Here is a 24519-nt window from a genome sequence, read left to right as displayed (position 1 = left end):
AGTCAGAGTGACATTTTGTTGCCACTAGGGGGAACTATTTCAGTGCTCTTTGTACAAGTGTGCGTCTTGGGGCGGTGTGCATATCAGTCCATTTTTTTCCTCCCCAAACTTGTTTATTCGCATTGTTAGGCATAACAGTATAAACTGCATTGAATGATACATTGAACAGTAACAACAGGATGGTAGTTCAGCAGTGCATAGTCACATAATCTGATCAGGAAGAGAGAACTTGTAGAAAACTGTGGTGGGCTAAACAGCAAGGGGTGAGAGACCGAGGGGGGTGGGTTGAGGGATCGTGGCACCCATGGGGGGGAGAGGAGCAGAACATCCCGCAGACAGGCGCATCAACTCAGCCAGGCCGTTTGGGGGAGGAGGGGTATGCCCTGCTTCTCTTTATGTGGTCCACCAGCTCGCACCTCTGCAGGCGTTTTAGGATCCCACACAAGTGGTCACCGAGTCCATAAGCGCAGACATCCTTAGCTGGTCCATTTGCAGTTTCACCCAGGGGAGTAATCGCCATCATCAGCCTCACAGGGGCACTTGTCGGCCGAGTCCCCCCTCTCCTCTCCACAGCCCCCTTTATAATCGCTCAATCATACCATTCCAGGACTCCAAACCTTGCTCTGCTTGGTCATCCACGCGGACCCTGCAAAGCCGATACCCCTCAGCAGCTGTCCATTCAAGGTCAGTCAACCACCTTTCACATGTTGGGGAATTCAGATTAGCCCATTGAATAGCAATGTGCCTCTTAGCAAGTACCAACCCCATCTGCGCGAATCTGTATGCCATTCTTTGACCTTTTTTGGGGGTTGGTATCAATCCCTGTAGGCAGTGTTGCATTGTTAACTCCACTTTCACTGCTGTTGCTGCTTTTAACATTCGCACTGTTTTACACCAAAAGGATTGTAGGGACCTACACGTCCACGTGACATGTCCGAAAGTGGCTGGAAATGCACCATAGCGAGTACAAGCATCAGATCGTGTTGGGAAAATTCTATGAAGGCACTGTGGCATCAGGTACACTCTGTGCAAATAGTACAATTGCGCCAGTTTAAATCTAGCATTGCTGCTCCCTTCCTGCACCAGTGTACGGGCCCTATTTCATTTCCCATCTGTAAGCAACATCTCCAGGTCAGCGTCCCACATCGTTTGCACAGCATTCACATCTATCTGGCTGTCTTTTTTAAGGGCCGCGTATATTTGGAAAAGGAGACCTCGGCCGGTGCTGGGGTCCTTATAGCGCCCCCACCAAATGGGATTCAGCTGGCTCCTCCGAGAAGGATGTCCAGATCTCTAGAGCTGTTCGTGAAATGCTGCCGCCACTCGGCCAACGCGATGCGGGATGAGCATCCACGCACAAGGCCTCCGCCCTTGGAGCCTGCGTCTGGGTCGGATCCATGCTTCCCCGAGTTTGCTGGAGCGACCCCCGTCCAGCTTAAAGAGTTTTATGAGGTCATGCGCCTCATCTTTGGGCGGTCCAACCCCGATACGGCGCCTTCGGGCCCAAGGGGTTTGGCTGAGGGGCCTTTGGGTTCTGTGCCGGCGGCTTCGGCTCCGACCACCGAGGTCACCTCTGGATCCGTGTGCGAATCCGCACCGGTGCTGGTCGCACCCTTGAGACCTTCCCCGGCGCCGGGTCGTTTGTCGACGCTCCCGACGTCGGTAGTTCCCACTATCGACGTCAACCCAATTCTTATCCCAGACGACTCAGAGTCTGAGCGGCATCGGCCGACGCCTCCTTCGACTTCGATGGAGCCAATTTGCCCCAGGTCGGATTCGGACCCCTTTTCTTATGGGTACGCATATGGGGAGGGATTGTAGGGGTCCCTGGACTCTTAGGAATACCACGATGACCCTTCTATGGACTAGGCTACGGTTGCGCAGTTCCTGCCGCAGATACCGGAGGAGGCCCGTGTTCTCGTCTCCCAAGCTGTGAACAATGGGAGAGATGCAGCAAAGTTCACAATCCTTCGTGTGCTGGACATGACCGACTCTCTGGGAAGATCGGTTGCTACGATGGTGGCCCTACGACGCCATACCTGGTTGCATACTTCCGTTTTATCTGGGGATGTCCAACAGTCACTCATCGACATGCCCTTTGATGGCTCGCGTCTCTTCGGAGACAAAGCAGACTCGGCCTTGGAGTGATTCAAGGATTCCCGGACTACGGCTGGGTCCCTCGGTCTTTCCTCTGCCACTCACCCCCACAGGCTGCTTTTCGCCCCTTTCGTGGCCACGGAAAGGGCTCCCTGTCGCATCCTCCACCCAGCTACAGTGCCACCCACGCTGTTCAGCCTCTGCGTGGCTGGGGACACAGAATCCCACGTGGCCGTGGGACAGGGAACCAGAGGTCTGCCCAGTCCACTCTGCCCCCGCTTCAGCCTCCAAACCCTCCTAGTCCGTCCCCTCACTCCCGTCCAGTTGGTGGCAGGATTCACCATCACCTGCCCCACTGGGAAAACATCACCACGTATATTTCGAAAGGGCTACACCCTCCCTTTCGAATCTGCTCCACCAACCGTGCCACCATCCTTCAGTCACCTTCCAGAGGATCATTTGGCACTTCTCCATTAGGAAGTCTCAGCTCTCTTGGCCAAGGGAGCTATAGAAGAGGTCCCTGTGCCCGAAGTAGGTTGTGGTTGTTATTCCCGCTTCTTTCTGGTACCAAAAAAGACAAGGGCTTACGTCCTTTCCTAGACCTTCGGGACCTAAACTACTTCCTCAAGAAGGAGAAATTCAAAATGCTCACCCTGGCTCAGGTTCTGCCTGCCTTGGACCCAGGAGACTGGATGGTAGCGTTGGACTTGCAGGACGCTTATTTCCCCATCCCCATCCTGCCTGCCCACAGACGTTACCTATGATTCGTGGTAGGTCATGAGCACCTTCAGTTTACCATGCTCCCCTTCGGCCTTATCAGCGCCCCTCGGGTGTTCACGAAAGTGATGGTGTGGTTGCAGCTCAACTGCGCAGGGTAGGGGTCTCAGTCTTCCCCTACCTCGACGACTGGCTGTTGAAGGCAGACTCGCCCCAGAAAGTCATCTCCCACCTTCAGAATACGGCGAACTTCCTGCACATGCTGAGGTTCACTATAAACATGCCGAAGTCACACCTGACTCCCTCTCAGACTTTCATTGGAGTGGTTCTGGACACAGTGCAGTCTCGGGCTTATCCTCCTGAAAAGCGAGTACAAGACATTCAGGCTATGATTCCGATCCTTCAGCCTCGGTCTTGTGTTTCGGTGAGACTGACTCTGAGGCTGCTGGGCCTCATGGCCTCCTGCATCCTGCTAGTAACACATGCCAGATGGCATATGCGGGCTCTGCAGTGGGGCCTGAAATTCAAGTGGGCGTAGCATCAGGGGAATCTCTCCGACACAGTCCAGATCTCTGTGGGGACTGCGAAAGACCTGCAGTAGTGGCTCTCAATTCCGCATTGGGTCCACAGCAGATCCCTAGGCCTTCCCCAACCAGATCTCTCTATAGTGACATATGTGCCACTTCTGGGTTGGGGTGGCCACATGGGGGAGGCTGAGATCAGAGGACTCTGGTGGAGCCTATGCTCCATATCAATCTTCTGGAGCTCCAGGCGATCAGGCTTGCGTTGAAAGCATTCCTTCCCTCTCTCAAAAGGAAAGTGGTGCAGGTGTTCATCAACAGTACTACCACCATGTGGTGCTGCAACAAACAGGGCGGAGTAGGGTCCTGGACCCTTTGTCAGGAGGCACTATGCCTCTGGACCTGGCTGGAACATCAGGGCATTACCCCGATGGTTCAACATCTGACGGGCTCCCTCAACGTCAGAGTGGACAAACTCAGCCGTTGATGCACAGCTGATCACGAATGGCGTCTCCATCCACTGGCGGCGCAAGGTCTCTTTCAGCAGCAGGGAGAGCCTTGGTTAGATCTGTTCGCCTCCGCAGAGAACGCGTAATGTCAGCTGTTTTGCGTGTTGGAGATTCCAAGGCGGCAGTCGCTCGGAGCCGCTTTTTGTCTCGAGTGGAACTCCGGCCTTCTTTCTGCCTATACTTCTGCCCAGAGTTCTCAAGATAATCAGGAACGACCAGGCCCAAGTCATCTTGGTGGTTCTGGACTGGGCACGGAGGGTATGGTATCCACAGCTATCGAGCATGTCCATCGACCCTCCACTCAGACTGCCTCTTCGGGCAGATCTTCTGTCGCAACAATAGGGGATGGTTCTTCACCTGAGCCTGTCCTACCTCCGCCTTCATGCGTGGAGATTGAGCGGCGACAGTTGATGGCTTTTGCCCTTCCACCCGAAGTCTGCGATGTTACCTTGGCAGCCAGGCGTCCATCAACCAAAACTGTATACGCCTGTCGTTGGGATAAATTTGTGGCATGGTGTACCAACAAATCTGTTGATCCCCTTTCTGTCCGAGGTTCTTCTGTTCATTCTTTCTTTGGCCCAGCAGGGCTCTGCTTTGGGCACCCTTAAAGGGTATTTATCTGCCATTTCGGCCTTTCTTAGGCTACCTGATCAGCCCTCACTCTTTAAATCTCCTATTGTGAGTAGATTCCTAAAGGGACTCACCCATTTATTTCCTCCCTCTCCATTTATCATGCCTCAGTGGGACCACAATCTTGTACTTACTAATTTGATGTGTACTCCCTATGAGCCAGTGCATAATTGTCCCTTGCGGCTCCTCACCTTCAAAACTGTCTTTCTTGTTGCAATCACCTCTGCTCGCAGGGTGAGTGAGCTTCAAGCCCTTTCCTCAAAGCCTCCATACTTGTCTTTGCACCCTGACAAAGTAGTGTTGCGCACTCAGGCTTCTTTCCTTCGTAAGGTGGTTACACCCTTTCATGCAGACCAGTCCATCACTCTTACTACTGTCTACACATCCCCACATTCTTCCCAGGAGGAGGAGAGACTCCACCGTCTGGACCCAAAAAGAGCATTGGCGTTCTACCTCATTCGTACTAAAGATTTCCAGGTGGACGATCAACTCTTCGTTTGGTATGTGGATGTGAAAAAAGGGAAGGCGGTGCAAAAGCGTACCATCTCTCGATAGGTGCTTCTTTGCATCAAAATGTGCTACGCTCTGGCCAAGAAGCAACCTCCTGAGGTCTTGCGTGCTCATTCCACCAGAGCAACTGCTGCATCCACTGCATTAGCACGCGGAGTTCCTGTCCTGTATATCTGCCAGGCAGCTGCGTGGGCATCCCTGCACACGTTTGCTAAGCACTACTATCTGGACAGTCAGGTCCGTCGGGACGGCTACTTTGGTTGTTCGGTCTTGCAGGACTTCCTAATATGATCTTGGTTTGCAGCCCACCACAGAGGATGGCATTGCTTGGGTATCTATCCTAAGGTAAGGAATCTGCAACTAGAAGTCTCTATCAGATGTACACGTTACTTACTTCGGTAACAACATATCTGGTAGAGACATATTCTAGTTGCAGATTCCTTACCGCCCACCCATCCTCCCCACTTATTTTTGAGGGCAGGAGCTTGTTCTTCTGCCTCAAGCATTTGCTGCGAGCAAAAGACACATTTGGGAAAGATGGAGGACGAGAAAAACAAAAAAAGCGTCACAATGGGAGAAAGCAGAAAGCTGCAAGAGTGAGCTGAAGGGGCAGGGAGTGGCTTAAATGGATTGAAGAGGCCCAAGAAGGCTTCAGGATTACGCCGCCTCAGTATTCCATGTTCCCACATTTAATTTCAGCAGCTGCATGTTTAAGAGGAGGGCTGTGGGCACCGGCACGTTTGTATTTATAAATTAAGCACTGGCCTGCACACCTCTTCTGAGGTAGCTGTGCATTTTATAAATGCATTGGTTCATTGTATAGGACTAGCGGGACCCACACTTCATTGGGGGCAATCTTTAAAAACAAAGCGCCTTGAGTTCAGTCTAGTAAAATCACTGACAAGGAAGAGCAAAGACGTCTCACTCCATCCCACTTCCTCAAGGGGAACAAGAAAAAAATGATGTCATAAGACATCGCCCTACAGATGTGCTACTTTCCACACTATAACGGGAATGCAGCTGCACAACAGGAAAACGAAGGAGTCCTTTCAAAACTACTGTCCACCTCAGTTATGCAAAACAGCTCTGGGCAGTGAGGGAGGCCTCAGACAGGTGGGACGCACTGCACTACTGCAGGACCTACTAACTCTCGCCTACATGTGGGCACAGAGGCACAAATGCCCTTAGGAGGCACACTGACATAGTGCCACAAAAAAGTGCACATTGTTAGTGCTCCCCTGAGGGCAGCCCTCATGAGATGTGTAAGAGGGTTCCATGAACCCCCAAGTAAACCCACTGCAGGCGAGTGCTGTCACTCACTACCCCTGTCTGCAGGGGAATCTCTAACCCCTCTCTAAAGTGCAGATGGGTTGCTGCCTGCACAAAGCAGCCACTCCGTATTTCACTGAATGCGCTACCCACAGGCCAGCTTGAATTTGCGGCTTCCCTTGGGGGCAGCTCATTCATTGTAATAGTTTGGATTGCTTTTGTTTGCACTTGGCGTACCTACTTAAATGTAGACCTCCCAGCTCACACGGTGCCAACTGTGTCACACAATTTCGGCTCCCTTCACGCAGTCACCCTGTGAGGAGCCAAAGTCACACGGTGGCTAAGAAAACAAGCTGGAAAGCATTGCACGATGTGGCATTCCAGCTCGTCTTTGGAAGCTATAAGCGGCCGATGCCCATAAAGGGGCGTGAAAACAGCCCAGCACTTCTGCAACAGCCTCAGCAACCCTTTTTTTTTTGGGGGGGGGGGTGGCTCGAGGCCTTTGTGAGGGGCAAAGTACCTCTTAGGTAGCTCTCAGCACAAGGCCACGCCCCTTCATCACACAGTGAAATAAGTTTATAGGTCGGCATGTTTGTAAAGCTGCAACACAGGGCAAACAAGGACAATGCACCCTATATGCAATGCGGCCCCTGAAGCATTCCTGTTTTGCAAAACCAGGAGCAGTGTGATTTGCAACTCTTGTTATATTATGGGAGTGGCAGTTGAATGTAAACGTGTAAGCACAGATAAAATTGACAAATAGTAACCTGTTTTGTACTTTATAAATGGCAATATACTGTGCAGCTATTTTTTCTTTCTTTTTCATAGAACATGGTGCAAGCTTTTGTGACTTTCTCATTTTATGAGTTTCATAAATATTGGCACTGACTAAAATTACCCTTTAAGAAAAAACCAACACATTTCAGTAATGTAGCAATGATTATTGCATCTGATATGAACTTCAGACATTGACTAATCATTTTTTTTATATAATCCCTCATTACTGCACACTTTGTGACTGGAAATAACCAGTTTAAAGGTACTCAGTTTATCAACCTTATGAGGATGGATACTGCGTTTTTATCTGTTGAGATTCAAAACTATGACCTTTAGATGACACATATCTCAACATCAAACGCTTAACTCACTGAGCCAGCTTGATAAGTACAATGTGATGTTGACAAAAGCTTGTCATAACGTGCCTTATATTATTTTATGTCCATTAAATACTCATTTTTTTAGCAGTGTAGATTTGAAAATTATGCTTCAAATGGAATAATGCTTTGGACATGCAAGAGGAATTTGTGTGCTCTTCAGAGATAGCCTTTTGTGGTGGCAACGGGTGTGCTCATGTTCATTTTAATAATAACTTGGCTTTTCTCAGATGTTGAGGCATCTGAGACACTTTGAAATCCTATTCAGCCCTGGCCTGCTCTAACTAAAGTGTTATTTTTCTGATAAAGATTAAGGAGAACTGAATGCAATAGGACAATGTTTGTAAAATTATTTTATAAGATAAAATGCACTATATTCCTTTTAGCAAGCAATCTAAATTCGTATTTGCATTTCTTTCTCACCCCTGACAGAATGGGTCGCTTGTGTGCGGACCAACTTCCTGGTTCTGTGCTATCTTCATGACGTGAAGAACGTGCTGCAGCTGCACGACCTTTCCACCGGAGCACTCCTGAAGTCTTTCTCTCTAGATGTCGGGAGCATTGTGGGATACAGCGGTCAGAAGAAAGACACTGAAATCTTTTATCAGTACACATCCTTTTTATCTCCAGGTGAGTCATTTATGTCTCTATGTTCATATGTTCGTAAAAGTTCTTGAAAAGCCCTGTTTTGGTTTCTGGTGCCATCTTGTCCTTGTACTGGTGCCTTACTATGCCACAGTGGCAATATTTCATGTTGAGTAACTGGAAGACTTCTGTATAATACAGAAATTATTTTTACGTAAACCCCAGAGCTAGAGGTTTGCCAAGTTAGGGGTCCTTTTTCTATTTTTGCAACAATCATAAAGCTCTGCCAAATATTTAGTGCAGTTTTTCTTTGTCACGTAAGCCTGAGATGTGTAAGTTTGGCATAGTTTGCTCTTTAGTTCCTTATTATATGTTAACACAATTAATCATAAGTATACTTCTCAAAACTGGTGAGAAGTCCTCTTCTGCAATACCAATATGCATAGAAAAGCTTAGCAGAGACAAACTTAGTGAAAACAATCTTCATATAGTTATTATTGTGCATAGAAAAGCTGCTCAATAATAAACGTGCAGATACCAGTTCTGCATGTATTCTCTAGTATCCGTAGAAAAGCTCCTCAAAAGGTACAAGTGCATAAATAATCCTGCATAAATTTGCCATTGTGCATAGGCAAGCTCAGCAAAAGGTAAACTTGCAAAAAATGCATACATTTTGCAAATTCGTTGGGTAGGTTAGAAAGGAAATTAGATTGCTGTGTGGAGAAACGTGTTTCAGACGTTTTTACAGAATTTATTTAATTTACTGGCATCGCCGATCTCATCCTCGCACAAGATCTCGACTTCCTAATCTTAACTGAAATGTGGCTTAATGAAACCTCCTTACCCATTTTTGACAATCTAGTTCCACTCAACTATGACATCATCAAATTGAATAGATCTGGAAGAGTTGGTGGCGGCATAACATGTATCTTCTGCTCAACGCTCACCTTAAAACCTGCACAAACTCCTGCATTGTCCTTGTGTGAATACCTAGGTATAGAAATATCGAACAATGACAAGTCTGTATGCAAACTACACATAATCTACCATCCCTCAGGAAATAACTTATCTTTCATCAATAAATAAAGGAGACCATCTCCTCCAATGCAGACCACCACATTAACCAGATCTTCCTTGGGGATTTCTACATTCACCGGAATGACTCAAATAACCCATACTGAACACCATCAAGGCCTTCCTTTCTGATTGCAACCTTATACATTCATTTAATGGCCAAACACACAATAGAGGCTCCACCCCAGATCTTATCATTGCCAAGTATAATGTCATACAACTGGAATCCATATCCCCGTGACTGGTTAGATACAAACCTAATCTCCTTCCACATCTTTAAAAAGGCGCTGATTAGACCAGGCCAACCTCTTAAACCCCCAAAAATGGTCCTGAGACTTGAGCAGTATTAACCTAAGTAATTTAACTTCTATTTGCACCAACCTCCTACCTCCTCTCACAAACATGACAAAGTTGAATTATCTTACTGATCCATGTCAGACATTCTAGATACGATTGCTCCAAAACAACTAAAAAAAAATACCCAGTAGACACTCCAAACCATGGGTCAACAGCACCCTTAATGAGGAAAGACGCAAATTAAGGCTTGCCGAGAGATCACGGAGAGTCTTTTCCTCCTTAGCCCACCTCAAGCACCTGAGGTCGACAAGAAGCTTCACAACAATCACATCTGAATGTCAAAAACAGAATACTTTAGGGCGCAATTTAACAGTGATAAAAACAGACCCAAAAAACTATACAAGTGTCAAAAAATAAACAATTTACAAACCTAACTACCATTCGGTAGTCTATGGGTCACTGCCCAGCAGAGATTAATTCTCGGTTTATTTAATTGAAAAGACCAAGAAGATTGAATCAGAACTGTAAATCACCTCACAGTGCCTACTAAGCCAGGTCCAGTCCAGTCTCCTTCCAGTGCATCCCCTAGTAGGATCTTCTCTTACTGATTATACTCCAAAAAACAATGCTACCTGCAATGCCTTCAGTTTTTCAGATGAAGCTGAGATACTCAAAACAATATTATCAATAAAACGCTCCACCCACTTCATTGATCTTCTGCCTGCCAAGCTCATCAAAGAGCTTAGATCATCCATACTCCTCCTTTGGGCTAAGATCATAAATGCTTTGCTCTCTCATGGCATTATTCCTGATTGCTTAAAGATAGGTCAAGTCACCCCTATTCTAAAAAAGCGAATTCCAACCTCAACAATTTCTGTCCAATTGCCGACATCCCAACACTACCAAATTTACTTGAGAAATGCGTACACCTGCATCTCTGCATCCACATTGAGCAGTTTCAGCTCCTTGACCATTGTCAATCTAGTTTGAGAATGGGGCATAGCACTGAAACAGCCCTGACCCACATTGTAGATGACGCCGTGACAATGCTTCTTCAGAACATTCTGTGCCTGCCTATTCTTCTCTTCTCTCTCCTCTGGGTGCTCGACACGGTCAAACACCCCAGCATGATTGTCCTTCTGGAGCAAAGGATGGGGCTAGCTCGTCCCTTATTAAATGGGTTTGCATCATTCCAACAAAACAGACCTCAAGGAATCAAAATTAACCAAATCCTTTCTTACATTACTCCGGCCTCAAAGGGAGTGCCCCAAGGTTCCTTGCTCTCCTCCATGTTATTCAACTTGTTCATGGAACCTCTTAACGGAAATTCTAAAGCAATTAAGCATTCACTACCATATGTACGCTGTGGGCACACAATTGTAGCTGAAAATGTCCTCACCCAAAGATATAAAAACTCTCAACTGTGCCCTACTGAAAACGCAACAGTGGTTAACCTATAGTGCCTGTAGGTGGGCATTGACCTTTCTACCATATCTTCATCACGGCACAGCGTTACGGTAAAAGATCTCCGGCAAAGATCCCCCTTTTAGGGGTGCCCGTCAGACATTGCAGCGCCGGTCTAACGAGGAGCTTGCCCGATGATGAAGCATGACACCCAACAGAGTGTGTGAGGGCACTTGCTTCTAACTTAAGGGTTGCCCTTCGTTCTGATTTTCTCCTCTCTCTGGAACAGTGTATTCAGTATTTTATTTGATTAGATGTCCAGTAGGCTATACACTGGACCATTAATCTCCCTGTCCATCATTCTTTATTTAGTTAACCTGCAGTCACCTTATGCTCAACACTCAAAATGGAGTTCCACTTGATCGGCCCTCACAATCTGCCCTGACAGAAGATTGGCTCAAGCAACTTACAGCTCTCAACTGCTATTGACTCTTCTAGATCACTAGGTATAATGTTGGACAAATACTTTAATATGCAAGATCATATCAGTGCAACCACCAAGGGAGCCAATTTCCAACTGAATGCACTAAAGAAACTCAAACCCTTTTTGCCTCCTGATGACTTTCAACTAGCAGTCCAATCCCTAGTTATCTCTCGTTTGGGTTATGGGAGTGCGACTCTTGCAGACTTACCCAAAGTAAGTCTGGCTCCACTAAGGGCCACACTTCACTGCATCCAAAAGAGTACTAATACAACTAAATGGCTCTAGTTTGAAGCAAGGATCCAGCTGAAGATAGCCTGAATTATACACAAGGCCCTTCACCATAACACACCTGCCTACCTGGCCAATCCAGTGGTAGTCGTACCTTAAGAAGTGATAACTCCCTGCTATTGAAACCACAGAAGATCAACAAAAAGTAAACATACAATCACTATTTCTCCGGTCTAGCCCCAAGAATATGTAACACATTGCCTCTTGAAATCAGGTCAAACTCCCTCGATTTCTTCCTTCAAAAAAGAAGCAAAAATGCTTATGCTGAATAGATTCCTTCAATAGTAGCATTGAAGCCCCTCAACTTGACTATTTTACTGTGGGATCCTCCGGATCTCAGTCTGCCGGCCATCTGTTATACTTTAACTGTATTGCTATGCTATTTCCTTATTGCATCTCTCCCTCTATGCACAACTTGTCTGCTATTTGTACAGAGCTCTGATACCGAAGGGTCTTGTTAGCACTGTCTAAAACTCCTCCAATGAAATAATTTAAATATTAATTCTAAATAGTGCTGTGCATGTTGTGTTTTTATGTGATGTTTTGTTTTATCGTCTATGTGCCACAAAGCTGGATGGTTTTCTGGCATGTGCGCGCATTATTAAATATACAAATACAAAGTACAAGTGTCAAGCTGAAGGTAAACTGAAAATCTTTGCAGTCTTCACAATGGGCAAAAAAAGGGATCTTTGCAAAAATGTGCTGAAGAAATGAAAACTATGTGCACCACCATCCCTTACCTAAAACATGTAACTAAAGAGTTGAGAACTGCTGTAGAGCACGCTAGTGACTATCAGAGTTCCTTTACCAGGTTCATCACCATCTGATCTAGCTTAGAACTTGGCTGTTCATATTTAAAGGGGAAAACTGTGCTCTGCAGTGCACAGGCCTGTCTACGGTGAAAAGGACCAAGGAAAAGAGTCCTGGCCAGTGGGCCTCATTCACAAACTTTACGCACATCAATTAGACTGTGGCGTACAAAAAGTTCATCTCTGCTAGTGTTTTGGATGCACCATGTGAAATAAAGCAGATGAGAAGGAGGAACATGAATGATTATATACTATTTGAGTTGAATTTCATGCGTAGTCACAACAGTTTTTGTGAAATCACAGAAAGTCAGAACTATGTGCAAGTCATAGGTTTGTGTGTATGGTATGTACATTTTCAGTTTGTCAATCATTGAGGACTGCTCAAAAGTACTTTACTACCATATCTTTGACACTGTGACTACTGACTTGTATGCACCAAAACCTACTAGTCTGCATCTTGAAGAACTAGTTATCAGTTGGAAAATGTTTGAGAAGGTGTTCTGGCACATTGTAACCTTGGACTGGAAATGCTCCACAATCACAATGGTGGGGACCTTTTCTTAATAGTGATTACATGTCTTCTCTCTGCATTTTGTTCTTTGCGGCTTTACATCCTTTTGCATATTTTATTGAATTCTTTGGGTTGCTTTTAATTTGGTGATTTTTCTTTTTTGTATAAATACATATAGCCTCAGAACAACCACCTAAGGGGGATCATTCCAACATTCTTAGCAGGATGCATCGGTGTGAGTGCTCCTTATAATGTAACAAAGCTTATTGTGCTCCTTCTCCACTTGAAATGTGTCCCAGAATAGCAAGAAGGAAGATGGATTGTAGGGACCGTTCTTTACATGTAGCTGGTAAAGCTGGAAAACAATGCAACATTTACACTGGAAAATATAAAATGACAGCATGATGTGCTTGGATTTTGTATTGTGTGCCAATCAGTGCCCAATAAAACACGTTTGATTGAATTTCGCCTTTCACCACATTTTATTTAATTTTATTTACGTGAGGAGTTTTATATAGCACAAACAAGACCCGTCAGAGTAACATGGGCGGAAGTACTTTAGGCACTGCAATGTGGACTGATCTAAAATGGGGAAGTGGATGAACTTAAATGGTGGGCGTCGACGGTGCACACCTTGTTTGATGGGTGTGATCCGTTTTTTTCTTTTTTGTTTGCACAAGCGTATCACCTTCTGACCGCAGGTGTGAATTCAAAATGTATGTTGCACCGCTACACTGAGTGTCCCCTTCGTGCGCTACTTCGATGTCTCGAACCAGAAACTGACTCCTTTAAGCCTTCTCCAACAGGCAATGTGTGCTTCTGTCCTTTATAACATTAAGTATCATCCGAACTTGGATGTAAATCAGATAGTTATTTAATGTTCATATAGTGAAATCATATTTCTCAACTTAATTTATCAATCCGATGTACATAGAAATCCGTTTGACAATCCTAATGCATTTCGGGCTGTTGCCTTTCATCAGGGGGAAATAATCCGCGTTCCCCGGACGTCATGTGTACATAAAAGCGTTTACGTCGTGCAATAACTATCTAATTTACATCTCAGTACTGGTGATACGTGATGTTATAAAAGCCAGAAACAAAAAGGAAAGGAATAAGTCCCGGATTTGAGACATCGAAGTAGGGCACGAAGCGGATGAACTGCCAGGACACTATGAAGATTGAATGATCAAACTCCTGTCTTGCTCTTTCATCTAGTCTAGTCGTATAGTATTTCACCTCCCAGCAGGTCCTGCTCCTTCACCTGGTATGCACATTTGCAAACAGACTGAGGGAAAGAAAGCATGGTGCTATTAAATACTGAAGAGTGGAGGCTATTTCCACATTTATTGTGGTCAAATAGCAGCCTCTAATCTTTCCTCAACACACTCTGCTAATATTGCCATAGTTCCCCAGGAAAATGCTCAACTACCTGGCCAGCTTCTCTAGCCTTAATCTGATGAAAAGAGATCTACATGCCAAGTTTCCTGTAAGCAAAGTAGTCAGAGGCGCTGTTACTCAAGCCAGGCTTAATTCAAGAAAAGCATCCAACGTGTACTCAAAGCATCCCTTGAACAGCAGCTCAATGTGCTACCTGTGAGTGTGCAGAAGTGAGAGGATGTAAAGTGTCTGTGATCCCTGATGTCAGTGAACGTTGGAGAGCACAGTATTCCTCAGAGTATGTCCAAGGGTTGTCCATTGGGGACAGCAGGGAATGAGAGTCTCTGCTTTGTGAAGATCACTTCTCCTCCTCAGGTGCTGTTACATGAGGTTTATGTAGCCAATCCTATAAATACATTTACCTGTTCGTATCAGCTAGCCCTCAGAGACAACCTGTAAGGACATTGACATGTTTGAGTGCTCCACGTGGTGCTTATTAGGACTCCTGTGCTGATCATTGGGCTCATAAGGAAGAATAACAAATGTAATACCATAATAGGCAGTAATAGCTGGCTTTTAGCCAAATCTTTTCACTTCCAAGAACACTTCTAAATGTGAAGCTAGTAATTCTTACCACTTAAATCTACTCTACAAATGCATATTTCACTGTGAATTCGCATACATAAAAATAGAGCTGAAGATTTTCATTATATTTCCCCAATCGAGCTCATCACATTTACCCTGCAGATTGTATTTGAAGCTAAAATTTAGTAGCATCCTTTCCCTATTTCTCTCTCTCCTTTTCGTTATTAATACACACAACCTCTGTCTGAATTTAAAAAATCAGTTTCATCCCTAACTCTAATGGGTAGATGTGTCCTGTCTTGCACCATATACTGTAGTTTTTGACATCCGCATATGTCAGTCTTGGACCAGCTTTTGTCACATGGAAAGTCACACCGGGGTCTGCAAATGTATTTTGCCATGGTTCCCCACTCATATTGGCAGAGTTGGACCCCCTTTATTCTCGAGTATATTAGTAGCTCCAGCATCAGTGCCTCCCCATTAGGGCGGAGGAGCGTCGCCCCACTGGCTGAGAGCCAGCAAATTCAAGGATGAAAAATAACATGATAATAAAATAATGTTATTATCATTTTCTTTTTTGTTCTTCAGGCTGCCTTCTGAGCCGAGGGTGGGGCAGGCCATCCGTTCTGATGACGCCAGCTGCAGCAGGCAGGAGGAGTGATGGGCACTGCTAGGTGAGCATGCCGGTTTGGCCCGCTGTCCTAGGACGGCCAAACCAACATGCTCACTTAACAGCCTCCAACCCGAGCTGTGTTCCACAAGCTCCCATTCCCAGTATGAGCGGAAAACCAACTCGCTCAGAGCAATCATGTGCTTCTCTCATGCTGGGTAATAGCATTACCAGCATGAGAGCAGCATCTGGATTGGCCTAGGGGAGTCTGGGAGCCTGTGCAGTGCACCCGTGGACTTCTGAGAGTTGGGAAAGGAGGAGAAGAGCATCGAATCTGTGGCCGGCAGCAGATAAGTAATCTTTCATTTTAATTCTCACTTGTGCTGTCCCATAATCATTGTCGTGTGTTCAAAGACTAATTCCAAGTTGTAAATTACTCACTCACTCACTTCTGTAATGTAAGACCAGAACCACGGTAGTACTTGCAGAATGCATATTACGCAATGTTACAGATAAGAAATTGGAGCAATCCACCCTCGCTGCTCTCTCAAAATCCACAATCCAAGCACTGAATATAAAGAGAACGAAATCGCAAAAGTTAGTTACGGAAAGCTCTGCCAGTCGGTCACAAGTGGGTGCATCAGCGGTCTAAGGAAAGGGACTCAAATGAGAAACGAGCTCAAAGTTTAAATGGGAAGCTAATGGAGAAAGAGGGCCGGAATGTACATGTTTCTCGCGCTGTTTGTTCCTTGCAGCCCCGGTGGCGGGGCCGCGCGAGCGTGCCGCAGCGCCGCTGACCGGCTGCTGATTAACCGGGCTGGGAAGCGGGCGGGCCGGTGCTTCTAGAAACACCCCAGAGCACTGACGGTCACACATGCAGCTCTCCCCGAGGACCAGACTGGCATTTCGGGATAATATGAGAAGCGAGGCAAGTGATTGCCGAGGCAACATCGGATGTGAAAGCACATGATATGTTGTGTACAAGTGAAAGGATGAGCTGAACTCATTACTGTGCAATGTGCTACATTTTAATGAAGATTTAGCGTGTAGGTAGGGGTGCCTTGCATTTGCAAAAAAAAAATCTCTACCAAGTTAGAGTCTCGTGCAGTGCGTAACACCATTCCTCGTTATACATCTATGTGAAGGTTTAAAAGAGCAGACCACATCAGCGCGCCTTTACATACATGTGTTGTGATGGTCTTCTTAGTTAGAATAAGGAAACATCGGCAGTAAGATCACGGTGAGAAAAATCAGTTTATTCCTAATACAGAGCCCCGGCTGCAGCACACGGACCGGTTACATCCACTCCTCCGGTCCGCTCTCCACCAACCGTCTCCCAACTCCCCCGAACATTCCCTACCTAACATTCCCCTGTTCTCTGGCTCGCGCGCCTAGCTAGCTCGAGCCCAACAACATGGGAAATACCTTCCTTAACATTAAAACAAAGATACAACAACATGTCAACCTGTATGTACATTGTATGACTACATACAACTAGAAGCATAAAGATGCCAAAGCGATATTTGAAACCAGCTTCTTCAAAGTGTTATCTTCACAATGTGTTACCCCCACCTCACTTAGACGCAGCTTATACCCCTACGACCTCTCCCCCTTCACCCCACCGCAGCAGAGAACAGGTTCAGTGGGGGCCGCAGTCCAAAGTGACAGCACCTCTGGTCCACACAGACCAAGTCTAGTTGAAAAATACCTCTTTTTAATCGCTTAGCTGCTGGGCCTTTTCCCCCCCCAGTGCTGAGCCCTTTTTTGGCTATTTTGGGTAGTTCGCGCTTAGGCCTTCATAACTTTTTGTCCACATAAGCTATCCACGCCAAATTTGCATCCTTTTTTTCCAACATCCTAGGGATTCTAATGGTACCCAGAGTTTGTGGTTTCCCCTGGTGGAGACCAAGAAATTAGCCAAAATACAGTGAAAATTTAGTTTTTTTCCAAAAAAATGGGAAAAAAGGGCTGCCGAGGAAGGCTTGTGGTTTGTTCCCTGAAAATGCCATCAACAAAGGGTTTCTGGTGCTGAAATCACCATCTTCCCACCTTTCAGGAACGGGCAGACTTGAATCAGAAAACCACATTTTTCAACACAAATTTGGCATTTTACTGGGACATACCCCTTTTTTACTATTTTTGGTGCTTTCAGCCTCCTTCCAGTTAGTGACAGGAATGGGTGTGAAACCAATGCTGGATCCCGGAAGGCTAAACATTTCTGAAAACTAGACAAAATTCTGAATTCAGCAAGGGGTCATTTGTGTAGATCCCACAAGGTTTTCCTACAGAAAATAACAGCTGAAATAAAAAAAATATTGAAATTGAGCTGAAAACAACAGCCTTTTTTCTTTATGTTTTACTCTGTAACTTTTTCCTGCCATGTCAGATTTCTGAAAGCAATATACCGTTTTGTCCGCTGGACTCTTCTGGTTGCGGGGATATAAAGGGCTTGTAGGTTCATCAAGAACCCTAGGTACCCAGAGCTAATAAATGAGCTGCACCCTGTAGTTGGTTTTCAATCTATACTGGGTATACAGCAATTCATTTGCTGAAATATGAAGAGTGAAAAATAGGTATCAAGAAAACCTTTGCATTTCCAAAATGGGCTCAAGATAAGGTTTTGAGGAGCAGTGGTTATTTGCACATCTCTGAATTCCGGGGTGCCCATACTAGCATGTGAATTGCAGGGCATTTCTCGAATAGACATCTTTTTCACACACTCTCTTATATTTGGAAGGAAAAAATGTAGAGAAAGATAAGGGGCCATAACACTTGTTTTGCTATTCTATGTTCCTCCAAGTCTCCCAATAAAAATGATACCTCACTTGTGTGGGTAGGCCTAGCGCCCGCGACAGGAAATGCCCCAAAACACAACGTGGACACATCCCATTTTTTTGACAGAAAACAGAGCTGTTTTTTGCAAAATGCCTAGCTATGGATTTTGGCCTCTAGCCCAGCCGGCACCTAGGGAAACCTACCAACCCTGTGCATTTTTGAAAACTAGAGACCTAGGGGAATCCAAGATGGGCTGACTTGTGGGGCTCTGACCAGGTTCTGTTACCCAGAATCCTTTGCAAACCTCAAAATGTGGCTAAAAAAACACGTTTTCCTCACATTTCGGTGACAGAAAATTCTGGAATCTGAGAGGAGCCACAAATTTCCTTCCACCCAGCGTTCCCCCAAGTCTCCCGATAAAAATGATACCTCACTTGTGTGGGTAGGCCTAGCGCACCCGACAGGAAATGCCCCAAAACACAACGTGGACACATCCCATTTTTTGACAGAAAACAGAGCTGTTTTTGGCAAAGTGCCTACTTGTAGATTTTGACCTCTAGCTCAGCCGGCACCTAGGGAAACCTACCAAACCTGTGCATTTTTGAAAACTAGAGACCTAGGGGAATCCAAGATGGGGTGACTTGTGGGGCTCTGACCAGGTTCTGTTACCGAGAAGCCTTTGCAAACCTCAAAATGTGGCTAAAAAACACGTTTTCCTCACATTTCAGTGACCGAAAGCTCTGGAATCTGAGAGGAGCCACAAATTTCCTTCCACCCAGCGTTCCCCCAAGTCTCCCGATAAAAATGATACCTCACTTGTGTGGGTAGGCCTAGTGCCCGCGACAGGAAGTGCCCCAAAACACAACGTGGACACATCAAATTTTTTCATAGAAAACAGTGCCTACCTGTGGATTTTGGCCTCTAGCTCAGCAAGCACCTGGGGAAACCTAGCAAACCAGCGCATTTTTGAAAACTAGAAACCCAGGGGAATCCACGATGGGGTGACTTGTGGGGCTCTGACCAGGTTCTGTTACCCAGAATCCTTTGCAAACATAAAACTTTGGCCAAAAAAACACCTTTTCCTCTCATTTCGGTGACAGAAAGTTCTGGAATCTGAGAGGGGCCACAAATTTCCTTCCACCCAGCATTCCCCCAAGTCTCCCGATAAAAACGGTACCTCACCTGTGTGGGTAGGCCTGGTGCCCGCAACAGGAATAGATCACACAACGGTCAATGTTGGTCCTTACATGAGGCAGCTGTTGACCCTGGGGTGATCCATTCCTGACGCAGGCACTAGGTGTAGGCACTCAAGTGGGGTAGTGTTTTTATCAGGACAGGTGAGGAGTCACTGGGTGGTAGGAATTTTGTGGATCCCAGCATATTCCTGTAGTTTGTATGACAGAAATGCGAGAAAAATAGAGTTTTTATTCAACATTTCAGCTTTGCAGGGTATTCTGGGTAAGAAAACCTTGGGGAATCCACACAAGTCACACCTCTGTGGACTCCCCCGAATGTCTAGTTTCTAGAAATGTTTGGATTTAGTGTGTTTCTCTATATGGCCGCCGAACCCAGGACCAAAAACACAGGGGCCTGCCTTACAAAACCAGTTTGTTTTGCCATAGATAATTTTGATGTCTCCACAATACGATTTGGGCGGTGGAATTTGGGGCTGAACTAAATTGGGGAGCTCCCAAGAGAGCACTCTCTCTCTCTGCTTGCCGCCGCATTCACCTGCTCTCTGGGTTGGGCTAACCCACTATTATCCAGTTGCACAAACTGCTTGCGAAGGGACAGCAGGACTGTCCTCATCACCTCCCTCATAATGTACTGGAAGAGGAGTCATCGAATGGGACTCCTCCGACTGAAAAATCACTCCCAGAGTCTGCGCCATTGTCCTATCCCTCAGATGCTGTCTCAGTATCTGATGTCTCAGTCTCTGATCCTATGTCAGAGCTGTCCTCTATAACCCGAGTGCCGGCAGCAGTCATCCATCAAGATGCCATCTCTGCTATTGGCTAAACTGTTGCTCTAAAACACTAGCTTACATAGACAGTCACAAAATCGATGGTGTGTGTGAGATACGTGCAACAGTAGAGTCCACCTTACCTGCGCTTCTTCCCTCAATCAGCACGTTCTTTCAAGACACTCAAAAAACACCTTGTCACATACCATTCGTCACAGTCTTTAGCACCTCCTGCGCCCAGTCCAACAATCATTATTGGTGCTCCCACTCCCTCCTCCTCGGATTCCCTCATTACCACCCAGCAAAAGTGCTGTATCTCTCCGTAGCCACCCTCCACCCCGCACATACATTTCATTGGTATTATAGCGCAGGTAATGGCTGACTTTACTAATGTACTCAGCTATTTACATAAAATACAGATTTGCTCTTTGCAGTAGGCATATAAACCTTCTGCGCTTTTTTATGGCACTAAAACTGCCACTAGACAAGTCTGACCCTTTTGTAGCAGAAACATAGTGACAATATTTACTTGACTTTTTTATTGCTGCCTAAAAGCTACAGTTGAAAAGCGTCAGTTGAAGTATGTGCATTGCTTTGAAGACGCAAGGGGCCTACCTTTTTAAAAAAAAAAAAAAAATGCCCCCGGGGGGAGGGGGGCGGCCCGTTTTCCGAGGGGGCCGACCCCCCCAAGTGAAATCCCTGGCGTCTAGCGAGGCCTTCCTGAAAGTGTTTCCTGGCCCCGGATCGCAGCACAGCTGCGACCGGGGGCCAGGAAACACTTTCAAGAAGGCCTCGTAAGAAAGGGGAGAGTCTCCGAACGTGGGGAAGGCCGTTTTCCCCCATCGGAGCAGGAAGCGGCCGCAAGGGAAATCAACTTTGTTACGTCAGCGCGCCGCGTCACAAAGGGGCGGGTGGGGGGGAGACACAGAAGCTTCCGTGTCTCCCCGGGATATAAAAAAATATATATAATAAATCCTCGGGTGCAACGCACCAGAGGATTTATTAACCCCCTCCCTGGTGTCGGCCACTGGTCGTGACCCGCACCAGGGAGGTAGTGCGGGCGTCGGCCAGTGTCCGACGCCCGCAATGAAGGGGTTAAGTATGCCATGCTCAAAAGCAAAAACAAATCCATTCTCTCTCCCCCACCCTTCCTTTTCATTTTGTAAATGCAGGAAGTTTTCAGTGATCTCTAACCTATGTTATTATTATTATTATTATTATTATTATTATTATTTTATTATATTAACCCCTTCACTGCCGGGCCTTTTCCCCCTCCTGTGGCGAGCCTTTTTTTGGCTATTTGGGGCAGTTCGCGCTTAGGCCCTCATAACTTTTTGTTCACATAAGCTACCCACGCCAAATTTGCGTCCTTTTTTTCCAACATCCTAGGGATTCTAGAATTATCCAGACTTTGTGGGGGCCAAGAAATTAGCCAAAATACAGTGAAAATTTCGTTTTTAAAAAAAAAAAAATGGGAAAAAGGGGCTGCAGGAGAAGGATTGTGGTTTTTTCCCTGAAAATGGCATCAACAAAGGGTTTGCGGTGCTAAAATCACCAGCTTCCCAGCTTTCAGGAACAGGCAGACTTGAATCAGAATACCCAATTTGTCAACACAAATTTGGCATTTTACTGGGACATACCCCATTTTTTAAATTTTTTGTGCTTTCAGCCTCCTTCCATTCAGTGACAGAAATGGACGTGAAACCAATGCTGGATCCCAGAAACCGAAACATTTCTGAAAAGTAGACAAAATTCTGAATTCAGCAACTGGTAAAATGTGTAGATCCTACAAGGGTTTCCTACTGAAAATAACAACTGAAAAAAAATAATATTGAAATTGAGGAGAAAAAAAATGCAAATTTTCTCTACGTTTTACTCTGTAACCTTTTCCTGCAATGTCCGATTCTTTAAAGCAATATACCGTTACGTCTGCTGGACTCTTCTGGTTGCGGGGATATATAGGTCTTGTAGGTTCATCAAGAACTCTAGGTACCCAGAGCCAATAAATGAGCTGCACCCTGCAGTGGGTTTTCATTCTATACCGGGTATACAGCAATTCATTTGCGGAAATATAAAGAGTAAAAAATAGCTATCAAGAAAACCTTTGTATTTCCAAAATGGGCACAAGATAAGGTGTTGAGGAGCAGTGGTTATTTGCACATCTCTGAATTCCGGGGTGCCCATACTAGCATGTGAATTGCAGGGCATTTCTCAAATAGACGTCTTGTTTACACACTCCTATATTTGGAAGGAAAAAATGTAGAGAAAGACAAGGGGCAATAGCACTTGTTTTGCTATTCTATGTTCCCCCAAGTCTCCCGATAAAGATGGTACCTCACTTGTGTGGGTAGGCCTAGCGCCCGCAACAGGAAATGCCCCAAAACACAACGTGGACACATCCCATTTTAGGACAGAAAACAGAGGTGTTTTTTGCAAAGTGCCTACCTGTAGATTTTGGCCTCTAGCTCAGCCGGCACCTAGGGAAACCTACCAAACCTGTGCATTTTTGAAAACTAGAGACCTAGGGGAATCCAAGATGGGGTGAATTGTGGGGCTCTGACCAGGTTCTGTTACCCAGAATTCTTTGGAAATCTCAAAATTTGGATAAAAAACACATTTTCCTCACATTTCGGTGACAGAAAGTTCTGGAATCTGAGAGGAGCAACAAATTTCCTTCCACCCAGCGTTCCCCCACGTCTCCCGATAAAAATGATACCTCACTTGTGTGGGTAGGCCTAGCGCCTGCGACAGGAATTGCCCCAAAACACAACGTGGACACATCCCATTTTTTGACAGAAAACAGAGGTATTTTTTGCAAAGTGCCTACCTGTAGATTTTGGCCTCTAGCTCAGCCGGCACCTGGGGAAACCTACCAAACCTGTGCATTTTTGAAAACTAGAGACCTAGGGGAATCCAAGATGGGGTGACTTGTGGGGCTCTGACCAGGTTCTGTTACCGAGAATCCTTTGCAAACCTCAAAATGTGGCTAAAAAAACAAATTTTCCTCAAATTTCGGTGACAAAGTTCTAGAATCTGAGAGGAGCCACAAAGTTCCTTCCACCCAGCGTTCCCCCAAGTCTCCCGGTAAAAATGATACCTCACTTGTGTGGGTGGGCCAGGTGCCTGCAACAGAATAAGGCCAAAAACTTGTTAAGATAGAGGGAATAGCACAGCGAGTTGATAAGGACATATTCTTCTTTTATACATTTTCAGTCTGACTCTGCTTTGGGGACCCACCCATGGGAGGTGTCATTTTTCTTGGGAGGCTGAGGGGAACGCTGGGGAGTAGGAATTTTGTGCTGGAGCGGTGATCGTACAAACGAAAGTCAGGAAAATATGCTTTTTTAAGCAAATTTTGAGGTTTGCAGAGTAGTCTGGGTAAGAAAATGTTGGGGGATCCACGCAAGCCACACCTCCCTGGACTCCTTGGGGTGTCTAGTTTAAAAAAATGTCTGGGTTTGGTAGGTTTCCCTAGATGAAGGCCGCACCCAGGACCAAAAACATAGGTGCCCCCTCGCCCCCAAACACAGGTAGTTTTGTAATATATCATTTTGATGTGTCCACATACGTCTGTGATGTGCCAAACACTAAAATTGTGAAAAGAAACGCATTTAGGATATGTGAAAAAGACCCCTCACCTACCAACCAAGTTGGTGGCATGCTTCATCATCGGGGTCCCACCGAGGCACCTAGCGTGTCACAGGTGTGCTGCGACGCCTGATTACAGCGGAGCAGGTTTTGTCATTTTTACCACACATACTGGTTGGATTTAGCACGAGGGTGAGCGATGGTTCAGTGGATCAAATTTTATTTACAAGAGATTTCACAAAAATGAAATGCACTGTTAATAACTAAAAGGCCAAAAAACTGAACCAATGACTCATAGCTCGTGAGCTGTAAAGCCACGGCAAGGCACCAACCGCTTTACAGTCCATTCATACATGACACGCACAAGACCATTCACACCGCCAGCCACGGGCCCAGCACATTACAACACTCACATCGACAGACAGCGCCATTCAAGGGCCCATCACTTACATACGCCCACATGCCTGATACAACAATCACACCAGCTGATGGGAGTGTGTGGACTGGTGTTTGGCTGGCAGTGTGTTGCAATAGCCAACAGCAAGTCAATATGTACACCCTCAGCCAAGCCCCACTCCACACACAATGGCATCACTTTTTTTTTTAAACAAAGAAACCCCTAACTAATTAGAAATAATTACAAAACTACAAACACAAAAGCTCTAACTAAGTACATGACAGAAATGCTAACCATGAAACTGAACACATGAAAATACAAAACAGACATGAGTTTACACTCATGGTTGTTCCCAGTAATTC

At 45.8% G+C, this 24519-nt stretch overlaps 1 protein-coding gene across 1 annotated transcript in view; it reads left to right on the top strand.

The window, feature by feature from the left end:
* The window catches only part of PREP (prolyl endopeptidase), a 574937-nt gene that overhangs the window by 315454 nt on the left and 234964 nt on the right, over nt 1-24519 (top strand). Inside the window, exon 9 of the mRNA XM_069235420.1 lies at nt 7840-8037. Coding sequence (XP_069091521.1) covers nt 7840-8037 — 198 coding nt within the window. The remainder of the gene's footprint in view (nt 1-7839; nt 8038-24519) is intronic.

This window comes from Pleurodeles waltl, chromosome 5, assembly GCF_031143425.1.
Source record: "Pleurodeles waltl isolate 20211129_DDA chromosome 5, aPleWal1.hap1.20221129, whole genome shotgun sequence".
Classification (NCBI taxonomy): Eukaryota; Metazoa; Chordata; class Amphibia; order Caudata; family Salamandridae; genus Pleurodeles; species Pleurodeles waltl.
The sequence above is the reverse complement of the archived record's forward strand: the minus strand, read 5'-3'. Positions and strand labels throughout refer to the sequence as shown.